General features: G+C 36.8%; 1 protein-coding gene across 2 annotated transcripts; it reads left to right on the plus strand.

Annotated features, from left to right (window-relative positions):
* Positions 1 to 1,709: 1,709 nt before the first annotated feature.
* Positions 1,710 to 16,444, plus strand: cracdlb (cracd like b). Of its 2 annotated transcripts, none has more exons than XM_079463477.1 (11): positions 1,710 to 1,792; positions 10,733 to 10,802; positions 11,367 to 11,523; positions 11,867 to 11,996; positions 12,156 to 12,317; positions 12,407 to 12,475; positions 12,557 to 12,781; positions 13,144 to 14,449; positions 14,555 to 14,940; positions 15,706 to 15,829; positions 15,934 to 16,444. In XM_079463477.1, the coding sequence occupies exons 2-11, from the start codon at positions 10,754 to 10,756 to the stop codon at positions 16,071 to 16,073; spliced, it is 2,748 nt and encodes a 915-aa protein (XP_079319603.1). In that variant the 5' UTR covers positions 1,710 to 1,792; positions 10,733 to 10,753; the 3' UTR covers positions 16,074 to 16,444. The 2 variants fall into 2 exon arrangements, with proteins under 2 accessions (XP_079319603.1, XP_079319604.1); XM_079463478.1 differs by having other exon boundaries at positions 14,558 to 14,940.
* Positions 16,445 to 25,500: the final 9,056 nt, after the last annotated feature.

Consider the following 25,500-nt stretch of genomic DNA (forward strand, 5'->3'; position numbering starts at 1 on the left):
TCTCTGGCTCCATACCAGCCGCCGATCCAACGAACAGAGGGCGGGCTGAGAAGCGTGATGTAGATGCTAAGCTCCGATTTTAATATTATATTTACGGAAATCTAAAACGAAAGCGGAGATGGAGAGCTGTGTTTAACAGAACTAATCATAACTTTGATAGTTGGCTGCAAATATTTTCTTGTTTGTCTCTACTGTCAAATATTAGTTTAGATGCAGTTATTGTACCATGGATGCGTAAATTTACTTAACATAATCAGCAAAAATCGCTCACAGCCATCTTCACTCCGGTATTTCGCTCGACGATTTGTTTTCGCCGCATACCTGTGTTTACAGCGGAAGTTCGAGGCGGCTGAGCCGGCGCATAAACATACGTCATAACCAAACGTTATGTGATTGGTTTACGGGTACACCAATTATTTTAAACTTCAGACAAGCGCCCGCCTACGAGAAAGTAAACGCTTCTCAATTATGCCCTTCCAGACGCTGTTTCGAAGCAAAGCGTAGCAGAGTTTGTTTTACCAGGCTCTGCCGAGGCATAAAAACGCGTAGACCAATGAACACGTTACATTTTTAGTTTTCGAAATAAACAGTTATAACAGTTATAGTTATAAATAGACAAGTGTACACAAGTTCAACAGACAAGTGACCTTCCCCAAATGTCAGTTTGGAAACCACACACTATGAGATCTGTAGTCAAAATGCGGAGTAGTCAATGGGCGGACTGCCCACTCACTGTTGGGTGGAAGTGTTTAGTTACTCTGTTTAATTTACTTTTCCTTTGAAAATGTAAAGTAAGGATTGCTAAATTTTCCTGTAATTTAATTACAGTTACTTCTAATGTAATTAAACTAAATACTTTGTGTAATATATGTGCGTGCAATAGTGGAATTGACATACAAATGCGAAGTCTTACTTTAAAGTATGCGCTTTAATGCAGAATTCTGACATTTGTAATACTTTTGTCAGTTAATAATACTACTTTATGTAGTTTATATTATTTATTTAAATTAATTAAAATAGCCGTTTCATGTTAAACACTTTTTGGAGAGAGTAATTTGTACAGTCATCTGGTACACTATTAAACATGTAATTAGTTACTTAATTAATTACTTTTTCAGAGTAACTTGCCCAACACTGCCCAATATATATATGATACATTTTCCGAACCAGTTATAACAGAAATAATTTATATTTATTTTATATTTAATTAATAATATTGTCTCCCCACCACTTTTCAAAACAAATTTACGCCCCTGGAATAGCTTCATAGTCTCCACCTCAAACATATTATGAAAAAATACAAAAATTATGTGCTTTTCACAAACTTTCAAAGAAAATTTCAAAACAAATTTCTGTCAGTTCTGTCACATGAGGCATCAGTCTTTGGTTCCTGTATATCCAGTATAGTTTTTATTTTCATGCTTTTGTATTGTAATTTACCCAGTGTAACTAATAACTGTCAAAAATAAATGTAATTACATTTTAATGACATTTCTAGAATAAGCTAAACATTTAAATCTGATATACCAGATAATAAACAATAGCACACATTTATATCAGATAAAAAGCGCCACTGCTTGCAATGTTTACTTGTTCGATTGTTTGGCTACATTGAAGTTTTGAAGCATCATATAGAGTGAAAACAATTATTTCAAGCACCTGTCGGCGCGCTGTGACGTCAGTGTCGTCTTCACAGAGGCGTGTCAAACAACACGAGCGCACTCAGCGCAGTTGTTCTTGCTCTACGGTCGTCTTGACTCAGATGCGACTTTCTGCATCTTCATCCGCAAAGGTAAGACAGAAAATTCTCACACTCCCGTGTTTATTCGCCTTTTCGTGTCCATAAGCGTGATAGTAATAGTAAAGTGTAGTTTTTAAACATACATGCAGTGGGAAGATGAAACTGAATACCAGAAAAGTTTTTTATCCGCTGCGCCTTTATCCAAACAAGAAGCAGCCGTTTATATTTTGTCTTTTACAAAGCACTAGTTGTATTGTTTATAGGCTTTTGTTGAGGTTGCCTTGGTTTAAAGAGAAACAAATAATATTAAACTGTTCAGTCAGACCATCCACACAAGTTCATGACATCGTCAATGAAACGATTCTCTACAGAATCTAGTAGATACGCAATTACTGATATAGAGTTTTTCACACATGGTGTTTTGAATGTACAGAACGAATGAGTATAATGGTGTAATGTTCACGTTACTGAATGATGTCATGTTATGCGTGTGTGCAAACGTGTCTTTGATGGTGTAACCTATTACTGCTTTAATACCAAGAAACCGGCATATAAAAAAAGCCCCTTATTCAGGTCAGCATCTGTCTGTTTTTAATTTCTTTGAATAAATAAGCTGATGTCACTGGCTTTCTAGTCCTAGTTAAATCAACTGGGGAAGACTTTGACGTTGTGTGATGCTTGTGTTATGGCTCACATTAAAGTCATTTCAATCCAAAGGTCAGTTAATATACAGCAGGGTTAAGGATGGTTCAAGTATCTTCAAAACACAGTTAATGTTCAAGCAGATGAGTCACCCTGTCTGAGAAACAGTAACAGGACAGTGAAGACCAAGCTGCTGAGAGGGGCGAAACATATTAATGCAGAGACGTTTACGAGAGAATAGTATTTAGCCAAATTAATAATGTTATTAAAATATCGCAAATTTCACAGATCCAATACAATCCTATTACAATTAGTGTCCTATAGATATACCGTCATTTTATAGATAAGATTCTCTAGTTCATAATCTCAAAAACTGTTGAGGGATTTTGCGTGCCTGTTTTTTTAATGAACTGAATGTCCCAGAGACTGTACGACGAACAGTGATGTTTTTTTGCAGATTGAGTTTCACCTGCGTAACACGGCACTTGAATTGATGCATTCAAACTTGAAGGAAAGGGCATGTCTGAAAAAATATAGTAGGTGAATTACACTTGGAGAGCTGAAGGTTACATAAGGCCAAAATGATTGGTTGCCAGCTACACCATGTTGTCTGCTTCTTGAGTTTCTCACAGAGGATTCTCACAGTTGAATTCTTGAGTTTCTCACAGAGGATTCATTTAGCATCTGTAGATGTTTAATGAGCCAGCGAAAGCTTGATTTGGGCTTGTTGACAGTCGTTAGTTGTTGATTCAGAGCTTATTTTAGAAAAGGTCTACTGGGAAATGTCTCCTTGTGTTACCTGTGGTGGAAGTCACAGGTGTACGTCTATACTGTCTGTACTGTATTATACAGGCTGCTAAAGGGATTTTCCTTGTCATGGAAGATCATGGCCAAGGAATTTGGTTACCTGTGTGGCAAAACAGTGTTTTATATGCAAATAAATTATGTTCTGATACCCCTTTTCCCTTCCCGATACCGATTCCAATATCGGGGCTAAGGGTATCGGCCGATACGGAGTACTGATCTGATACCTGTGTGTGTGTATCTGTATCTAGCCCTGTATGATATGATTGAATTATTTTATGTTGTGCTTCAGACTTATCCCTTCATAAAACATGAAAATATACATAAAGTAAACTAGAGTATTTTTATTATCTGACAGACATTTGACCGTAATATTATTTATTTTTCTTAAGTCATAGTTTTACTGGCTTGTTGGTCCACTCTGAAATACTGCCAAGCAGCGGACATACTGCTAGCACGTTTTAATTTCTTCTTCGTTGCTCTAAACAGTGGTTGCTTGTGATGACACAGCACAACTTCCTGTGTTTGCATTCTGAGCAGTGAAGAAGAAGTGATTTCCCAGTTGTAGCTTTAAGCAAAGCTTGCAGGCATAAAGGTCCTGTTTAAGAAAATGGTATCAGATCGGTAGATGGATTCAAGTACTCACTGATACCAATACCAGACTTTTATGTGTTATCGGCGGCATTAGTTAACCTAATGCAAATTTCAGCTCTTTGAAGGGATAGTTCACACAAAATGAAAATTGTCATCATTTACTCATCCTCAAATTGTTCAAAACCTGTATTCATTTCTTTGTTTTGTTGAACACAAAATATGTTTTGAAGACGTTTTAATGATACTTGAAGATGTTTTGTGCAATATCAAACCGTTCTGGTGCACCATTGACAACCATAGATTGTCCACTACTGTGGAAGTCTATTCTGCCCCAGAACTGTTTGGTTACAAACATTCTTCCAAATATCTTTCTTTGGGTTCAGCAGAACAACAAGCTTTATACAGGTTTGGAACAACTTGAGGGTGAGGAGATGATGACAGAATTTTCATTTTTGGCGAACTGTCCCTTTAAAGCTCAGTTGAGATTAATGATATACATGTAGATGCTCTGCTCAGTTTGCTTTGGCAGAGATTTGAATTGGTTTCCTTGCACAGAAACCACGGTACAGATGGCAAGTGCGTTATGCAAATATATGATGCACCTGTCAAAAGTAAAACTTCATGTTTTAATGTCAATACAGGCTCTGATAAAGCAGGTAATATTGTGCTTGCACTATGTGCATAAACTCTCATCCTACTTTAAGATTAGATTTGTCCCACCCTATGCTTTTATTATTTATTATTTCCTGTAGCTCAAGGTTAATAGCATTTTGTTAACAACGCAAAGTTGTGGGTTCGATCCCAGGGGATTGCAATGTATAAATGTATAGGATAATGCAATGTATGCCAAATGCATAAATGTAAATGTATTATGATTAGAGCAACGAGTCGATAATCCAGGTTTAGTAAATTTTATAATGCAATTTATGCCAAATGCATAAATGTAAATGTATTATTATTAGAGCAACGAGTCGATTATCCAGGTTTATAAAATTTTATGTTGCAAGAGTAGAAACATTGAAATTAGTGGTCGACCGATATTGGATTTTGCCGATCTATTACAGATAGTTTATGGTTTATTTAAAAAAAACACTAAGTAAATTAGCAATGAAGTGTATTACATCAATAAACTGTCACGAATTGGTTTTGACAGAACCCAGATGCAGGCAGACGAGGGGTTAAATATAAATGTTTAATAAATAAAACACCCGCAATGGGGAAAAACAAGCACAAAAAACACTAGCAAACAAAAACTAGAAACAAACACCTTCCACTAGGGGGACAAAAGCAAAACAAGAATCTTTAGCAAAGATAAATAATAATTCCACAAACTGTAACAGGAACCAGGTAATCCAATAACAGGGGGATAATACTGTGCACTCAAGGCATCAGTGTTGGACATAGAGACAATAGATATAAGACAAAGACAATGCACCAACACTGAACAGAGAGAAACTGAGACCATATAAAGGGAGACACTAACGAGGAGTGATTACATGGGGAGAGTGGTGACAGCTGATGGGAATGAAACCCTAACGAGTGAATTACAAAACAGACGATGGGAATGAAACCCTAATGAAATTACAGGAGATAGGAGGGTGGGGCTGAGAGACATAACAGGAAGACACGTGGCATTAAGTAACAACATAAAGCCACATGTCTCCACACATAACACAACAGAAACCCGAAAGACGTGGCAATGTCATGACTCTGCCCAGGGAGCTAGAAAGCTCGAGACAGGAAGGACAGAGTCCTAACATAAACATGTTGCTCGAACCACTAAACTCTATGGTATTTTTAAATAAAACACATTAATATTAACTACATTAACAAATATTAAACTCCAGTGTATGATTTCTAAAATGTTAATCATTTAAAACATTCCTGGCACAGAACTAGCAGAATGATGGATCCATTGTAATATTTTATACAATATATACTGTCGTCTTCACATGCGTGTTTGTTTACATTAAAACGAATGTCATGAACATTAGCCGTTCGTGCTGTCTCTGTCATCTCTTTCTATTTCGGAAGTGGATCTTGCGCGCACACACACACAAACACACAAAATAATTTAACATTTCTGCGTGTAGTTTTGTCACCATGTCATAATTTAATCTTACGTTAATAGACTACTAATGTTGGCGCTCTCTCAGCCCTTTCGGCAAAAATACTGCTGTTCCCCATTAAATGCAGCATATAGTTAATCAATGAATTACTTTTTAACATCATGTTTGCTGCAACTGGCTGTAACTTGTCATTGTGAAACATTTAAACCCTGATCTGATAGGGCTGCTCGATTATGACAAAATCATAATCGCGATTATTTTGGCCAATATTGAGATCCCGATTATTTAATATAATTACCAAACAGTCTGTCAGTTTTGTTTCCGCCTCTAGAGGTCACTGTTTTACACTATACTCCGAACTCTCCACCTGCCTATCACAGTAAAGCTTTCCCTGCTGCGTCTGAAAAACTATCGGTGGGGATTATTGCCGATAGTTTAAATTAACGTTATCGGTGCCGATTAATCGGCAAAAACAATTAATCGACCGACCTCTACTTAAAATGTTGTTTTGTTAGCATACTAAAAAAAAATCCATTCATGACTGTTTAGAAGATGTCTCTTGTAATCAATATGTATATAAAGACAATGTAAAGAGCTGTAAAACAAGTTGTGAAATTTTTGAGCTATATTTGGGTTTGAGACACTAAAAGTTCCAGACCAGGTTCTGGGTTCATTTTTTTCATCAGCTCAAAGGGAATGTTTAAGTCTATCCTCCTCAAGTGAAGCAGGATTTGTGACTGTTAAATTGGGGCCAAATCAGGGTATGACTGTTCCCAAAGTAATGTAAACGAGCCGGTTTCTAAACCAATTATAAATAATTTCTGAAACACATTAAGTCTGTCAAGCCAATCTTATTAAAAGCATTCTCTTCTATTAGCTGTGTTTGTACAGATTCTTGTCTCTAAGAGACATTTGTGGCTGGTCGAAAAGCTATGCCCCTAGATTCAAACCATTCAAACTCTTAAAGTCCCGGTGAAATAAAAATGTATTCTTGAAATATTGCAGCGTTTATTGTAAATAGTTTATCAATGTGGGTCATTCTCTTTAAATAATTGTTTGCAAATAAACTTCAGTTAAAGTTCACTTCCAACCTGTAATGCCTATCCATCTTACATGTATGTTAGACAGCTTGGGCAGACCATCTGTTTACTCCTCCCCTTCAGATATCAGTCTGCTGCCAATTCCATTTCAAAATGCAACGGCTGCTTTAACACATCAAATCCCAGAAAAAGACCCACTATTTTTCTCATTCAAGATTCCATTTCACTCGGAAATGCGTCAAAATATGCAAATAAAAAGGATCGCAACTTATGGTTCATGGGGCCTTTAACCACTATGACCCTTCTTCTAGAACACCTTGTTATATTTTGTTTTAGCAAAATCTGAGATTCCTTTAAAAGCATTTCAGCAAGTCACGGCTAATGATTTTTAGAGAAAAGTAAGCATAGTTACACCTCGCTTAGTTATTAACTCCTAATGATGATTAATATACTGTAGTCAGAGAGTTCCTAGAGGGACTTCCCATTCACATGCAATTAAAGAGCTACTTCACAAAAAGTACACTCATATTAGTGCTGTAAGTTTGTTTTTACATTATGTCTGCATACTGTGCATTTTCATTTTGTATTCATATATATATATATATACACATGTATAAATATTTACATGTATTTATTTATGTGTACCAATAAATTAAATTATATAGTAATATTTATTAGTTTTTATATTTTTATTAAATATATGAAGGTTTGTGTATGTTTTTATAACACAAAATTAATAGGCACAGTATACAGACTGTATACTGTATTTTATGTAAGCACAAACCTTCTGGATACGATTATCACGATCTTTCACGGAACTAAAAAGTGAAGGTTAGGCATACAAAGTGAATGTAAACAGATGGTATCAAACTTTACAAGTGACATTAAAGCACATTTGACAAACACGAGATTTGAAATCTACAGCACAAAGGAAGATTTTCTGCGAATAAATTTAGATAAAAATATAAAAATGGCCTCTGAAAGAATACAGCGAAGGAGATTTATGTATTTTTTGTTTGATATAATCTCTGGAGCTCAACAGAGTCTGTTCCCATTTACTTTTAACAGCACCTCTGAGTTTATGATACCATCTTATATTAAACTTAAAAAATTTATGTCATACAAGTTTTGAAAACATGAGGGTATGAAAATTCTCTCTCTCTACATTTTCTGGGATAGTGCACCTAATATGATAATTCAAGGAGAGTTTAAGCATCCCGGTTAGAAGAAAGCAATATGGGTTTTATCTTAATTAAATGCATTTACAGTAAATATTGATCAGTTAAGAATGTTTTGTCAATTCAGTCACATATGAACGATCTCCCAACACATTAGGGACACAGATCCTTGCGAATAAAACGGTTATTTAGAAATCTGAACCCTGATGTTTTAGCCTTCCTCTGCCATCACATAATCGCCTATTGATTTTTGATCTTTTACTTCAACAAGAGCCTATTGTGTTTATTATAATCCTCTCCACTTGAACATTACAAATCCTTTGTTGTCCCTTGCATGCTCAAAGTCACATGTGGCATCATGACTCCACAGCAGACCGAATGGAAAACAGGGCTTATTGGTATTGCTGCCATTCGATTGTTTGGTTGAAGAGCAAGAACAGTGGTGTCGGGCGTGTATGTGTGCTAACGCTCATGTCCTGTAGAGATAAGTACATAAAACATGCACACACACCCCAAAGCTTGTTCTTTAATTTCGCCGCAAGCTAAGTATAATGTTACAGCCATTACTGCTGTTTGTATAAGTGGGATCTTTCATAAGGCAAGCATCACTTTTATTACAATGAACGTCTAGTATAAAAAATATTACTAATGCAGTGTGTTGGGATGTTTTCTTTGACTTTTCCAAGCATTAGATTTCCAAGCTTTTTATAGCACATAATTATTAAGCTTGAAGGTTGAGCAGAATTTATTTCTATATAGTTGAACATGGGGTCTGCAAAGCTGAGATCATGGTTTCAGCTTTGAATGTAGTATATGTCGCTTTGAATATAACTTGGGTATGCGACCACACATCATCATTCACCCAGAACACCATAGCAACAAACTAAAAAGCACTGTGATCACCTGCACTGCAATTTTCAGGCCACCACTTACAATGCCTTGTATCACTGACAGCAAGTTTTTCACAACACCTATGAGAAATTAAAAACACAGATGCGATCTCTGTAATATAGGTATGAAATGGAAAGCTAATGGAAACTTTTGCGACTGTGTCTTGTATCTATTACCCAGAAATCTCACAAATGTCTGAGTTTCAAAAGTGATATCAACAATGTCACAAACTGAGCTCAGATTTGCCGAAGTCTGCCAGTAAAAGTCAATATTATTGAAGATCTCAATATGAACTCAAACCTCTCATCTAATTTACCCAAATCCAGGTTATTTTCTACCTTTACTATCTTAATTCATGTTACACCTCGATACTTTTTATGTATTTTAACAACTGTCCGATTTGTTTCTGTTTTTATTTCTCTTAAGCACCTTGTTGAAAAAACAACAGAAAGCCAATAGAAACCCAAGGAAATTGTAATGGTTTCCCTTAAAATACAATTATGAACCATTAGCTTTTTCCCTTAAAACCATTATGTAGTGTGTTTTGGGCAATATTCTTATATTAATTAATGGTGTTCCGCCAGAAAACACAAAGCCAATAGAATGCATCACATACCAACTAGACACCCCTTTAGTTTCCATTAAAACCAATACAATTCCTATTATAACCATTAAATCCATTAGATTTTAAATATTTTCTTTTCTGCAGGCTATATTTTAGGAAATATCGATTTGAATATAAACATATCAAGGGTTATATTTTCACAGAAAGTTCTTTACATTATATTGGGAAATCACAAAAAGCTGGGTTTTTGCAGACCGTGTCTCATAGTCACAAGCTTTTTTAACCGCTCATTAAACTCATTATTTTAGGAGAAGCATATATTTGATAACTAAAAAAAGAAACATTTCCACCTCTGAGTAACCTCCAATTCATTGAACTAAAGTGATACTGGAATACCACGGCTTGTATTCTGCTCTACTACAGATGCTTCAGTTAATGTGTGATTAATGCATTGCCAAGAGCTTGGTTTCCCAGGCTGTGGTCACACACACACACACACAGTGTTTGTCTAACTTTGCGTCACTCTTGTGCAGCACTAGGCAACCGGTGTTTCTGCCCAGGCCAAAGTGAACTATTCTCTGTCCTCAGATGTCACTGCATTTGTACTACAAAAGGTCACTGATATATCGCGATACAAAGCAGATTAAAAGACAGAGGAGGCGTTTGTGGACTCTGTGGTTTGCCGGTTAGACAAGCCCAGCAGTGTGAAAGCGTTACGTTCTGTGTGGCCATGTTTGCAAAAACAAAAGCAAAGAGAGTGTGTAACGCCTTTTCGTCTACGCCATGAATCATGTAACACTGCATCATAATGCCGGTACTGTATATAATAGTCATACACATGATCTCAGTAATCTAAGCTTGTGAGATGGTCAGTTACACTATGCAATAAAGACTCAATAGGTGTATTTTACTGTTTTTGAAAAAATGCAGCAGTTCACAAGGACCTTCAAACTGAAAACATGATCAAAGCAGCTGTTTCCTTATAAGGGCATGGCAGAAGAATCTTACAAATGCCTGGGACAAGGTTTTATCACCTTTGGAAATGATGTACTAATGGGCATGCAAAGAGCAAACACTGGACATGGAGCGTGTGGCACACAATTGAATGAGATCTTGAATAAAATCTAGTTATCAAATGGATTTCTTCAGTTACAGACCTATGTTAAGCGGCAGGGTTGCATATCAATGATATAGGCTTTATTTTTTAGGTGAAAATTTAACCTGAAAACATGGACTCTAATCTCGGAGAAATGGACAAAAACGGAGAGGAACTGGCAGGTTTGTTTCTCTTTATTGATTTCATTTCATATTTCATATTTTGCAGCTGTTACAAAAATCATTTTATAAAGATAACTATACAGCAAATTCCTGTAACACAGTCTTATTGCTTTTGCAAATATGTAGATATAGATAAAGGAGTAGTTCACCTTCGAAATAAATATTGTGTCATCATTTACATGCCCTCTTGTCATTTTAAACCTGTATGAATTTATTTTTGTTGCAGAACACAAAAGATGATATTTTCAGAAATGTTGGTAACAGAACAGCACAGCCCCCCATTCACTTCCTTTGAAACCAACGCAAGTGAATGAGGGGCTGTTCATAAACACAATAAAATATACATATTGCTGATCTTTTTTAATAAACCCTATATTTACCACAAATGTGAGTGTTTACATGTAAGCAGACAAAAACTCAAAAATCTCCAACTTTGTGCACTCAAGGTTGTGCATTGTGCGTTAAGCTACGAATAGTCGACATAGTGTCACGAGTTATGTGTAACATATTAAATCCGTATTTCTATGTCGAAATCACATCCTGATTTTTGGTTTACATTTATAGGAAGGAAGAAATCACGTTTTAAGCAGCTGAAGACTCGTCTTTTTGGGAAACTGAAGAAAAAGGAAAGCGATGGCCTGATGAAGCAAAGCCAGTCTGCCAGTGATATCACTGCTCCAGAAGGCGGGAGAGAAAGCTATGATTCTGAGGACGAGTGTTTGTAAGTGGCTGACCTGCCATTTCTTTCTGTTACACGAAACAAATATTATTGACAATCATCAAAAGAACGAGCATAACAAGATAGCATAGTAATGCAAGCCTTATTCACACGGCATAATCAAGAAATGTATTCATTGGAGTGACACTGGACTAAAACATTGGGAGTGTTCACACTTTTGCATAATTTTATATTGCATTTATATATTGTTTTAGTGCAGACATTACACAAGAGGGAAACCATCCCAAATAGTTACATAAATGTCATGAATTGTGATATTTCATATGTATTTATTTGCTATATACATATGTCTATTAAGGAAAGTACAATTTGATCTGATCCTCAGATACCCTCAATGTCTAAGCTCAAGGGCTCTTTCCCACGATAGCATCTTCTTTACCGACCAGCCAAAGTCTACTGAACCAACACAAGTTCTTTCACAAGAGAACGTTCATGGAAAAATTAAGGCACTACAGGTGAGCAGATGTTCTTTACACTGGGATTACATGCATCTTCAATAATCTTATTGTGAAAGATTTGAGAGATATCGACCGTATTATTAATATCATATAGAAGAGGAAGCTTAGATTTAACATAAGTGGAATCAATAAAGTCACGTTTTTTTGTTTTGGTAGTTAAAACTACAGCAGCAGAACTTACGTCTAGGACCTTCTCCGATGCTGATCCCCAGCAGACGCACAGAAGACTCGGGAGCCACTTCAGAGGATGATGGTTTACCCTGCAGCCCACCCGAGATGTCTTTCCACGAGCAAGTGATGCATGAAGCAGTTTACAAGGTAATGAACATAAAATTCAAACAGAATATTTTGGATACACCCGTGACTATACTGCTAAATATTTAAGTTGTATGTCATTTCTTATACAGTATCCAGAGTCTAAAAAGCATCTGAGCTCTCTGAGTTTAGCAGGAACCGGAAGTGAAGAGGAAGAACAGGTAACATTCTCGTGTACTATCAAAACGAACCATTAAGAAAGATTCTTCAGTTATACTATTACAATTTGTTTTGGTATTCAGAGCGACCCTTTACAGCCATCCTCAAGACCTCTATCCCCAGTTTTTAAACTACTCCCTCAGCCAATCATCAGCCCCACCCCAGCCTTGACCACACCCACTGCAGGAGTTGACTTGAGTAGCCCTGTGAATAACACTCCCAGGCTGGATAACTCAGCTGCCCGCCATCGCATGTCAGTCAAACCGAGGAACCAGCGAGTCAGCACAAGGGTCAAAAGAGCTCCAATGGTGAGATTGCAAGGGCAATAAAACACATTCCAATCTCACATGCTTCAAAGCTGTTAACATTCCAATAAGTTCAAGTTGCTGTTTCAGAGGTTGCAATAAACTGTGTGACATCATGGCATGTCTACACCAGATCCATCAAACTTATCGCTAACTACGTTGCCATTGCTTTTCAAATTGTGCAAACTGAAATATCGATTTGAATATAAACATATCAAGGGTTATATTTTCACAGAAAGTTCTTTACATTATATTGGGAAATCACAAAAAGCTGGGTTTTTGCAGACCGTGTCTCATAGTCACAAGCTTTTTTAACCACTCATTAAACAATGAATTTAGCAGCAGCCTGTTGTCTCTCTATCCAGGCATCTCTCACTCCAAGACATCGTTCTGAAAGTGTCAATGACTTGGACAACATTCTGTCTGAGGAGGACGATGATGAAACCCTGATGGCCACAGAAACCATGCGGCATCGTTTATATTCCTCTCCGACTTTGAAGATGCGAGACAAACTTACATTTCCAGAACCAAAACCAGCCACTCCAACCCTGTCTGTGCAGAACCAGCATGAAAAACCAACAGAAATGAACTTACTATCTCCAGATGTTGAAAACCTAAAAGAGTCCAGTGAATCTGAGGGAAGGGTCACGAATAATCCCTTATATCTGCAGCCCATGTTGTCGGGCAGATTGTCACCTTCTGGACTTTTGGAATCCACACAGACATCAAGGGAGACCGAACCTTTAAGAGCCCATTCACCTATCCAGAGGCACCATACTCAAAATATCCAGATTTCTGACAATAACAGATTGTGGAAGTCCAGTGAGAATCTTTTGTGCAGCACAGATAAAAAAGATGGGATCCTACCAGAAGTGTCATTCAGATTACATCCTGTTCCTCCCATCAGAAAGCCTAAATTGGAAATGAGGAGCCCTACATCTCCAAAAGGAGCCACAGAAGCTTCAGCGAAGTCTTTGGAGGTTCTACTGGAACCATATACTCCTGAAATATCACCAACTGCAGTCTCTAAAGGAGTCACTGGATCGCCTTCTGGAAAAGACACGTTGTCGCTTAACTCTGCGTCATTCCAGTTTTCCATCGCATCTGCAAAATATCGCTCCAAAACACCCAGCGAAAGTGTGGCGAAGCAAAATGAGGGCATTTTGAAAGGTGCTCCAGGAATCAGGACCAAATCCAGCAGACACAACACAGAACCACATAAAGATGAAGCAAGGGAGACGAAACCGAGCGAGCTGCAAAATCACCTTCAACATCAAATGCAAGAGACGAAAAGCAATTCTCGTAGAGAAGTAATATCTCCCATTACCTACAAACCAACATCAGGAAACCAGCTTAAAAAGATGGAGATCTCTACAGAATATGTTCTGGATGCTAAAAAAATAGAGGAACCTGAGGACAGGAAGAATGCCTTTGGAGTGCAGCTTCGCACCACCTCTCTGTCTCTGAAATATCGATCTGATGTTTCCAAAATCAAGGATGAAACCAAACGGTACAGTTTAGAGTCTACTCAAAGGCCGCCTGTCTCAGAAGAGCATGTCTGGAAAGCTGAAACACCTAAAAATATGTGTGATGCCAATTCCAAAAGTAAATCAAGTCTTCCCAGAAAACAAGATTTGCAGAATCTGGACACTCATTTTACAGCCACAGACAGTAAGTGTAACTTTCTAACACTCTCTTTTAAACTCTCAAAATATATTATTAACCGATCGTGTTGGCAGCTGATAAGTGTAAATATAAAAAGTGTTTATTGCTTAGCAGATGGAAGACCATCTACCCAAGATATAACAGAAAGCAAAGATGCTGTATCAGAACCAGGCTGGATGAGCCTAGCTAGAGAAAAGACCAAAGCGTACCATCCACTCTTTGGCAAATTATCCACAAATCAGTCCCCACAAGTCCACCCTCCGCCTCCGACGCTACAGCCCCTGCAGCCTCCAAAACCAACCGTACCACCCAAAACACATCTTCCAATGAAAACACAGCTTACGTTGAACACAGCGATTCAGACGAGCACACAACAGTCTTCACAATTAACAACACAGAGATCTCCCACTAAACTGACCCCGGGTGGAAATAAAGAGAGGCCCCTATCACCCGCTCGAAGAATAGAAAATCCATTTAGCCAACTAGCAGACAGTAAGGTAATTGAGGGACGACTTTCTTATTTTATATAGAGGGAAAATTATGCTATGACTAATAATAATAATAATATACTATTATTTTCATTATCTATTAATTATACATTATTAATAATTGAAATAATAAGAATAACATATTTAATCATATTGTATAATAATGTTGTTATTATTAGTAATGATGAAAATCCCAAGCAAACAAAAATCCAAAACATTTTAAAACATTTGGCATTTTATCAAGCAGCATCCTTAGATCTCATCAACATGTGCTTTTTTAAACAATATTGATGAATTTCTCCTTTTGGCTGCTCTTTCTTTATTAGTTGGTCTTAATCAACCAACAAAATAAATGATTACGTTGACACAATTATATTTCAATTTAAAACATTAAGACAATCACCTTTAAATCAAAAGGTCCAAAATAAACGATCTGTCATCATTTATTCATCCTCATGTGATTCAAAACCTTTATGACTGTTTCTTCTGTGGAAAACAAAAGATGATATTTTGAGAAATGTCTCTGTGTTTTTTGTCTATATAATGTAAGTCAAATGGGACCAATGTTGTTTGTTTACCAACGTTCTTGAAAATATCTTTGGTGTTCTGCAGAAGACAGAAAGTCATACAGGTTTAGAGTGACACAAGAGCGAATGAATGATAAAAGAATATTCATTTTTGGGGGAACTACTACCCCTTTTAGATATATAAAAAAACCTAAACCTTTGAACTACTATCATCTTGAATTGATCTGTTTGTGGCATTGCTTACCAGGATAAATGCACGACTGCAGTCAGGACCACCACATCAGAAGCTGATGTAACTAATAAAGCAACAGTCTCCAGCAAAATAGAGCTGGCCAATAGACTAGACCCCATCTCACCTGCCAACACAGAGGGTAAGCAACCGCTGTGACATTTTATGTAGCTCTTCAAATCTTTGCAGGCAGCTGATGATTATGATTGCTATACACATTGATGCTTGTGTTTATCTGCACTATAGCACCTACTGTTACAACTGAGCTGTCACCAGCATCAGAAGTCTCTCATCATCTGCAGCCTCGGTCAGATGGAGCAGAGCCCTCCTGGATGGAGCTTGCAAAGCGAAAGTCTTTGGCTTGGAGTGATAAAACATTAGAATGAAGATGAGACAAACAACATTCAGAGATAAGACATTTTGGGATGGACATATGAAGTGTTAGAATACAAAATGTTACAAACAACGAGTGAAATTCTGTCTAAATAACCGATGAAAGATAATGGCTTGCATGCTGCTATTGTTTTCATTATAATTCACCTGCCTAAGTAAGACATTGCTACAACTTGCTACAAACAGATTTCACGTGTTTTTTTATTCTTCACTGAACGATTATTTGTAAATACGAAATGTAGGAAAATATTAAATAACTCATAAGTTCATCAGTATCTTTACAATAATAATAGCACACTGTTATTTTATAACAAAGGATTTCATTTATAATGCAACAACCGATATTAAACTTAACAGACTACTCAAAAGATATGTTCATGTGTATATTAACTTTATTAAAACAGTTTTAATGTATACTTATCATGTGAATAGAAAAGGATGTAAATTTCAGGCAATACGTTGGTTACACTGCCCTCTCCTGGAAGTACACCTTCATAATCAGAAGGAGGTTTTTTACAAAGTATGTTTACACACACAAGGAATTTCACTGAGCGAAGGGGGCTTAGTGCAGAATAAAGTGTACACATGGTTATGGTCCAAACTGTGGGACTACGATGTTTACCAGTCCTGCGTTTTCAAAATTTGGAAGGATGAGGGGAACAAACTGTTTCAAAAGTAATAGATTTTATTCATCAGATTTAAAAGGTCTTTACAGTGCTGGATTGTCTCTCTACAAGAGGCAATAAAACAGGAAGATTCACACAGACATATATAGAATATTTTTCGGCGGTTTTTCATCTTCGTGACAGTCTGTGGGCAGTCTCCTCCCTTAGCAACCAATGAGGTTGCTATGTGACCTCTCGCTGACTCCATCTCCCTGCAAAACAGCACTTTGCAACCATTTGCTACTCTTTGCAACAATTATAAGAAATGTAACTTCTGCTTTCCACTTGAGCACATCTGTTTCCTGTTTTGGCAGCTCTCTATGTGACAGGAAACTTAAACTGAACTAAATGAACACAATCTTAAGGTTTATATGACACATAAAATAGTTATAGTTAAAAGACATCTATTAAACTAAAAACACTTCATAATTTTGGCACACACACAAAAATGTACTGGTTAAAAGACAAAAAACACTCATTGATTTTATCCATTGATCTTAATTCCCACAAAACATAGATGAAAGAGATGGAATATACATTAAGATTAAATAATAACAATAATGCACTGTATACAAGTGAAAAAATATGGACTAAAAAACATTATATAACTCTTGGCCTTCGCTATTAGGTGTCGATAATAATCTACAGCAGGTGTGAGAGGAACCACAAAGTACCACAGTTTTGGGTTATTTAAAGAAACCCTTAAAAGGACATGATATAATATTACTTGTTTAATTCCATCATACTATAGCAACAACATGTAATTTACTAAACTTTCCACCCCCTTTCAAGTGACGTCACGCATCTTCCGTTCTGCCTCGAGGCAGTGTATCATTATTTCCGCTAGCGCCTCAAATACGGCCAGATGATGTACAACATCTTTCAGACAAATTTTCAAAGCTAAATAAAGGATTAAAAAATTATTCGTTGAACAGTACCTGTTTGATTATGAAGGTAAGTGTTTTGTTTTATTTTTGTGTTAGCGAAGGTGCTAGGATAAGTAGCTACTTTAATACTTGTTCTGTAAGTTTTTTTCACTGTTGTTAAATTCCAGCGAAATTTTAATAACATTAAAACGGAAGTTCATCTTATTGTTTGTTGCAATACGGATGTTATGATACACTGCTTTGCGAAAATGAATTTAAGTTAGCCTGCGTCATCGCGAAAAGGGCCTATTCTGTGGCTCTGTGCAAAGTGCCAAACACTTTTTGACCTATAGGAGGATGAAAATAAAAGAAATAATAATTCACACCTGCTGTTGCAACAGTTATTTTTGGAGTAATGTCTTCGGCGGTCAAAAACGAAAGCTACATTTCCCTCGTTACTTTGTGTTACGTTGCATTTGGGACTGGACTCGTCGCTTTAAATTTGACGCCAAGGCCATTGTTTACTTCCAAAAAAAGAAGGATAGGCCTATAAAGTATGAAAGGACGGAGACACTGTAGCTATGCTATGCATGACATCTCATCGTGAAAATAATTGTAAGCCTACTTTATTGACTACTAATTGTAATAATTGAGGTTTTTGTCGTGTACTTACTACGTAGCGGTCCAATGGCGTTTGCCACTGACGTCAAATTTAGCGGCGCGTCCAAACGAGCATGGAGACAAAATGAACTAGGCCCCAGGTAGGCCTACGTATGTATTTCTTCATGAACATATTATTTGAAGTAACTTTGTCGACTAATTGTGATAGACAGTTATTTAAGCACAGTACGGACACTTTCAGACAAATTTTACGCTAGCCTAATTGCTTCAAAGGAATTACCAATGTTTTCAAATGTTGGACGTATAGAGCTGAGGAAATAAAAAGGGCAGCAAAAACGAGTAAGAGATAAAGAATGTTAACGTGTGGCTGTTTGAAGTTTCCCATTCTATCGCGAATTTATTGTTTCTGACGGCAGGGCGATATAATGAAGATGAAGAAGGTTACGGTGAATTTAATGCGTCGACCCCCCCTCGCACTAACTCTCCCTCATCATCGCCTAATTGACCGGGCAGCATCCCCTGAGCCGCCAGATAAGATTTATTAACAATTCAGAGATAAATAATTCACGACCTGGAAAAGAAGCAAGCGGACAGCTATTAATTGGGGCCTGGAAGATGGCGGCGATCCCCTGCCTGGAGAACGCAATGATGATTCCCTTTCTTTGTATCTCACTTTTCTCACCATAATCAGGCCGCTTGGTTTAATTTGACTTCATTTATATCTGAAAGTTGTCAGCACGTTCAAGTTACGTTCATTTTTCATGGTCTTTTGCTCCAGAAGGGATCAGTCAACTCGTACAATAGCCTACTACTTAGACAACGTCGGAGACTAGGACACTGGTTGGAACTTAGTTGGCAATAAACATAACGTTTAAAATTTTTGTATATTATTAGGAGTTCATCCAAAAAATGGAAATTCTGTCATAATTTACTCATGCTCATGTAATTTCATATCTGTAGAAATTACTTTGTTACGATGACACAAAGATATTTGGAATAATGTTAGTCATTTTCAGTTACGGGGCATCATAGACTACCGTAGTAGAGAAGAATGAAAGGGTATTCAACGGTAGTTGTTTCCCTTAATTCTTTAAAATATCTCATCATGTGTTCAACAGAACAAAAAAATACAATATTGGTTTTCTCTTCTATGGTAGTGGATGATGTCCCAGAACTGAAAATTGCTGGCATTTATCCAGGTTTTGAAACAACCCGAGGATGTGTAAATGATGACAGATGTTACATTTTTGGATGAACTATCCCTTTACGCCTAAAAATCTTTTAAAAACTGTATTAAAATAGACTTTCACCACCACATGAATGTGTCAACTTGACTTTATGAAGCTGTATCTGTAGAGTATGGCTATTGTTTTGTATTGTGTTATGTTACACAAGTTTAATATAGTTTTGAGCAATTGTCCCTCTTACAAAGAGTGTAGTATAATATTCTTTGGCGTTTTTAAATAATCTTATTTTTCAAAGTGTCTTTTATGTTTAATGCCAGATGGACCACAGTTCTCTTGAGTTTTAGATCATTAATAAACCGATTCTAGCTCTGCTGTTGATTCAAAGCAGTAATGCTTGAAGTTTGCTTCTTACAAGTACAGACAGGTTCTGCTGGGATATAAAAAGTCAGTGAAATATCCCTCTGAAGGTCTTCTTCAGCTTGCTTCTCATCGGGGAAAGGCTCATGAGAAGTTTTCGACAAGGTCCGTACAAATCTCCAGTTGCCACACGCTACGTACGCAGCCTATAATGATTGCTGCTTTGGGGGAACGCAGATGGAAGCTGGTTTAACTTTGCACACTTTCTATTTGTATTGTTGAAGACATCGCTGCAGATAAACATTTGTCTGGTCTCACGAGGAAAAACAAACCTGAGCCTTTAGCTCACAAATAACTCTATATTGGTACAAATGAACATTCTTGATGAACAAATACTTGGATGTTTTTCTCAATCGCTGTCTTGTGACTTTATGTAAATGATCCGTGACAGCGGAGTTACATAAAAGAGGATGAATACATATTTGGACTGGTGTGTCATATTGTCATAAAATGCATAACTTTAGTCCCAAATCATGATGCAGAAGAATATGAAATAAAGCATCACGTCTCTTATTTACTGTGGTTTGTTTTTATAAGCACGGAATGGCATGGACTCTTAAAGTGATGAAACTGAAATGAAAATTCTGTCATCATTTACTTTGTCATTTCAAACCTTTATGACTTTCTTCCTTCCGCAGAACACAACATATATTTAGAAGAAATTGTATACTGAACAGCAACCATTCACTTTTATAGGATGGCCCCAAAACAGGCCAGTTTTCAACATTGTTCAATATCTTTTGTGCTCTGCGGAAGAAAATCAGTCATTCATATTTGAAATGAGGGTGAGTAAATGATAACAGAATTTTTATTTTTAGGGGGAACTAACAGGTGAAATATCTCTCCAGAGACTCTGTATTTTGCTCGCTTGATCTATCCAAATATATTCCAAGCTATTTCTCATATGCTGTAAAGGAGATCTCTAAACCCGCTGAGAACCGGGTTAGTTCTGAAGCCCAGGCTGGTGAATAATAGAACAAAGAGAGAACAAGCCTTCTGAGGTTCCACTGAGCTTCACCCTTCTGTTGAACGGAAAGAGATTTACAAAATAATAATAAAATGTACAGACGAGTAAAAAACAAATAGAGAAAACATTTCATATTAATGTGTAATTGCGATGCTTGGAGTTATGCTACCAGAAAACCGATACAGTATCTGCATATGCAGGGAAATAAAAAAGTTATTAACTAGTACTATCATCTAGCGAAGATATAATGTTTGACACGTTCATGCAATAACTATTTTACAAGGTGTCTAATGTGTAATATGAATGTGCATTACCTTATTCATATGCTTTCTTGCCAGTCACGTTTCGGTTTAGGGATGGGACGTTTTGCATTTTTCTAATAATCCTCATGTGTTTTCACAGTGTGCAGCACATACTTTTGCTTTATATTTAAGTAGTTGACAAATAAACCATACGTATGTCCTATGGTGTGACAGCAAACATTTATAACAAAAAATAACAATGAAATTAAATCTCTCTTCATGCTATTTTATTATAGTCAACTACCCGTCTTTATTTGCTTGAAACATTTTAATAGTAATAGATTACAATTATTACGGTCGAGGTTCCTGTTTTCTTTTTAAAGAGATAATTTACTCACCCTCAGGTCATTCTACCTGTTTTTTTTCTTTTGCAGATCACAAAAGAAGATATTTAGAAGAAAGTTGGTTACCGAACTGCGCTGGACCCCATTCACTTCTATTGTATGGGCACAAAAGCAATGCAAGTGAATGGGGTACAGTTAACCAACATTTTTTAAAATATCTTCTTTTGTGTTCTGCAGAAGAAAGAACGTTTTTTTGGGGTGAACTATCACTTTAAATAAATAAAGCAAATAATCAAGATTGAGTTATGTTGAATATTTTCAAGACATAAAATATTAAGAATTGTTTTAGCTGCATCGCCTAATCTTCATCACCCCTTCTGATCATGATTTTTGCTCCAACCAGCATCATGAATAGCTTTTCTGGATGGGACAGAGTGACGTGGTCCCGCAGGGGCAGCCTCTTGTTTTTAGTATCCGCAGAAGAGCGAACAGACTCTTTGGTCATCACATGGACTGATTGAAGTTCTGGCAGCTTTGGCCCTTCTGCCTAGAAGATTATACACTTCATTAGAGCTGTCAGTCTCTTCACGGCTATGATAGAGCATCACTGTAGGGCCCCCTCAGGGCCTAATCAATGTAACGTCCCAAGCAACATCCCATTGAACAGTTAACAGGGAGAGAGGCGTGCCCAGATGGCTGTCACTGATCACTTGATGAATGAATCATCCTGCATTAATATCCCAGTTTAAGCTGACACTTTTTTCTTTAATTCAAGAACACTATTTAAACACAGAGGACTTGGGAATATCGAGGTACATTGCAAATCCTCTCAGTCGTGAGACCTACTTTAAATGCTTTGTTTAATGTTATTCATTTAGTTTAACACAATCTTCCCTTTTTTTCCTCAGAATGTTCAAGTCACGATAAACATGGAAAAATAAATCGACAGATGGCTGCCGATCTCCAACCTGAGCCCTTGGAACAATAAGATATCCTCCTTATTGTGTTTCGCATCACGAGTACATGGTGCGGCTAAATATACAAAAACAAAATAGACTTTGAAGAAAGGTTTTGCAGACGGAGTTCCTTTCAACAATATACAGAGCATGTCTTTCTCAGTACCTTCATGTTATTCTGAGCATTCCTGCAAATATTTTGAGAGAGTGAGTCGAGATGAAAAGAGCAGAAAACAATGAGGCCGCACCGCTGTTGTGGCGTCAGTAAGCCCTGACCCGTCTTGTTCCAGAGAGCTCCCAAAAACACCCGCACAGGGTCCTGCCAAGGTGCTTAACCACATAAATGGTTTTCAGTTGTGGGTGTATGTTCTCCAGTATTTCTATGGTAGGTTCTGTAATTATTTATAGTTTGGACCTAACCCTTCCCCTTTTGATATACCTCTTGTTGATAAATATCTGTAGTTATTTCCAAATTGTACAAAGCAGTGATGCAAAGAATAAAACATTTATATATTTGACAAATGCTTGGTTGCAAAACAACTTGCAGTCAGGCTATATTTTATATCTTTATATGTATTCCATGGGAATTTAACCCATGACCTTGGCTTTACTTGCTGTAGCAGTTATGCTACAAAAACACGCATTATTCATTTTAATTCAAAATTCTGTCATCATTTATTTACCCGCATGCCATTCAAAACCTGTATACAGCTTTCTTCTGTTGAATACATAAGAAAATATTTAGAGAAATGTCTCTGTGTGATCATCACGGGATAGATAAGTGTCCATCCGATGTACACTCACAAATCTATCTGGGTATTTCTCGCCTACTGTTTTGCGCATACTGAGGTTTTTTATATGCTATTCATGACTCCTACTACAGTAGTAGAGAAGTGGGCAAATTTGGACTGAGGGTTTGTGTTCTACAGAAGGAAGTCATGCGGATTTGTGATGACATTAGAGTGGCAAAATGATGAAAAAAATAGTTTCTGAATTAGTGCATTATTTTAAAACAGGATACAGTGCCAAGGAAAATGGTTAAACTTTTGACCTTATAGCTTATAGATACCAGTCCAAAGAAATGCACCATCCTTTGGTTCCAGTAGATTTGTTTTTGAAGCACGCCTCAGTTCTCTGTAACCAGAGTGGGAGGTGGGGTCTGATAAGAGTTCATGGCTGTGCCTTTAGGAAGTTATTTTCATTCATCACCTATTCATAGATGATAGATCATACAGTAGACATCATTTAGATTGAGGTCACTTGATGTGATGAGAGAAATGAAATGGTATGTGCCACTTAAAAAAAACATTTGGTGAAGAAAAATTTCTGAAGTGTCTTTTATGATCTTAAAAACGTTCATTCAAAATTATTACACAGATTTTTTTGTATTGTACCAGCATGTACAATTTTCATAAAAAAAGTATATTGTAAAAAAAAAGTTAATTCAATACAGTTTACATAGCATCCCAGGGTGCGACAAAATTGGTGATAAAAGTATGATCGCTGCTGTCCTTCTGAAACCTTGTATCTCTATATTACTTGTTTTTTCTTATTTGCTATAAATCATCATCATTATTATTAGTCTCTCTTTGTTTGTCGCTGGGTTTTGCAAACATCTAACCAATACAAATATAAAAAAGTACTTGTCAAGTTTGACAGCACAGTATTTAATCATTTGAAGTACAGCATTTTTCCATTTCCTGAAAAACAGTGAGTTTAGAAGGTTTCAGACAGTGATGAAATTCTATACAAACGGTGGCATTGATGTTAAACTTTATACATTGATGCAAAAATATAACCAAGTGTTTTTTAGTCGCTACATAATTCCCATAAGTACACCAATGTTGTTGTAGTTTTGATGAGTTGACTTTTTCGGAATTAGGAAAAACATCTAAATAGAAATGTGACCCTAAACGTTACTTTTTAATGCTAGTGAACTTGTGAACTTTTGTGAATATAATTTCTGAAAGCCACACTTGGATACTTTGGTTGTTCTGATGAAACAATGTAAATTTATGGCTGTACAACATGATATACTTAGTCAATATGAAGTTATACAATAAATAAAAGTAGCTAAAATAAACGGTTATTAGTCAAATTTATCCTCAGCTTGATTTAGTTCATATTGAAATCATCAATATGTTGGTAAATCTGAGCACAGTGTGTGCAGAGTATTTTAAACTTTCTCAGGAAAAACATTGAGATTAAATATAAAAACATTTATCTCATCGCATTGCTGAAGGAATTCTCATACAACAGATTTTATCTTTCAAGAGATACTTGTTAAAGAATTCAAGCTTGATAAAGAGCATATGTGTATTAAGCATTTGCAAAATTAAATTTATTTTAAGATTTCTTAATAAATATTAAATGTTCTACATGGTACTCCAAAGGCTTCCACATGAGGGTGCTGTGCATTGAGATGGAAGAAGGAACAAAGACTAGATCGCAAGCCTCAGCTTTGTAGGTCGAGTTCCTGTCAGATACATATTTATTACGAATGTCTGTAGTGTTTTAACATCTCTTGTAACATAAACATATCTGTTTAAAAAATGATTTGGCAAAAATGAAAACCTTATTCGATAATAAAAGGGTGACAAAACCTTCCACCTAAAACAACAGCCAGTATGATTTTGTAGAGATCACATGCTCACGTATCCAGGACTGGATTAGGAGCTAAAGACCTTAGTTAATGTTCAACTGTGTGGCCGAGATTATACTCCCCCATAATGGAGTTAAATACCGCAGTCAGCGGATGACACTGCGAAGGGCTCAGTGTGTTGTACAGAGCGGCAAGTGTGAATGGTGGACAGTGTTAATGCCCGATCTTGGGGTGGTTAGCACTTTAAACTGTAGCCTTCGTCCGCCGGTCCCAGCAAACTATTTCGGGGGTGATACCATGGATGGTGCAGGCGGTAGATGAGTTTTACATACAACCGTACTAAACTTTCTATGTATCTGTCTATCATCCACGTGCGACGTGCCACTTGTTATATCTTGTCGTGTGGTTTGGTGCAAAGGAGCAAGCATCTCCGTCTGCCAAGGTGGTTTGCATGTGCCAAAATATTCATATTGGCATGTGGATGTGGCTCAGGGTCAGTGTCGGGGGGCTTTATGTGGTAAAGGTAATCCAGGGTGATCTGGCCTAATCTGTC

The sequence above is a fragment of the Barbatula barbatula genome (genome assembly GCF_947034865.1).
Source record: "Barbatula barbatula genome assembly, chromosome: 8".
Lineage (NCBI taxonomy): Eukaryota > Metazoa > Chordata > Actinopteri > Cypriniformes > Nemacheilidae > Barbatula > Barbatula barbatula.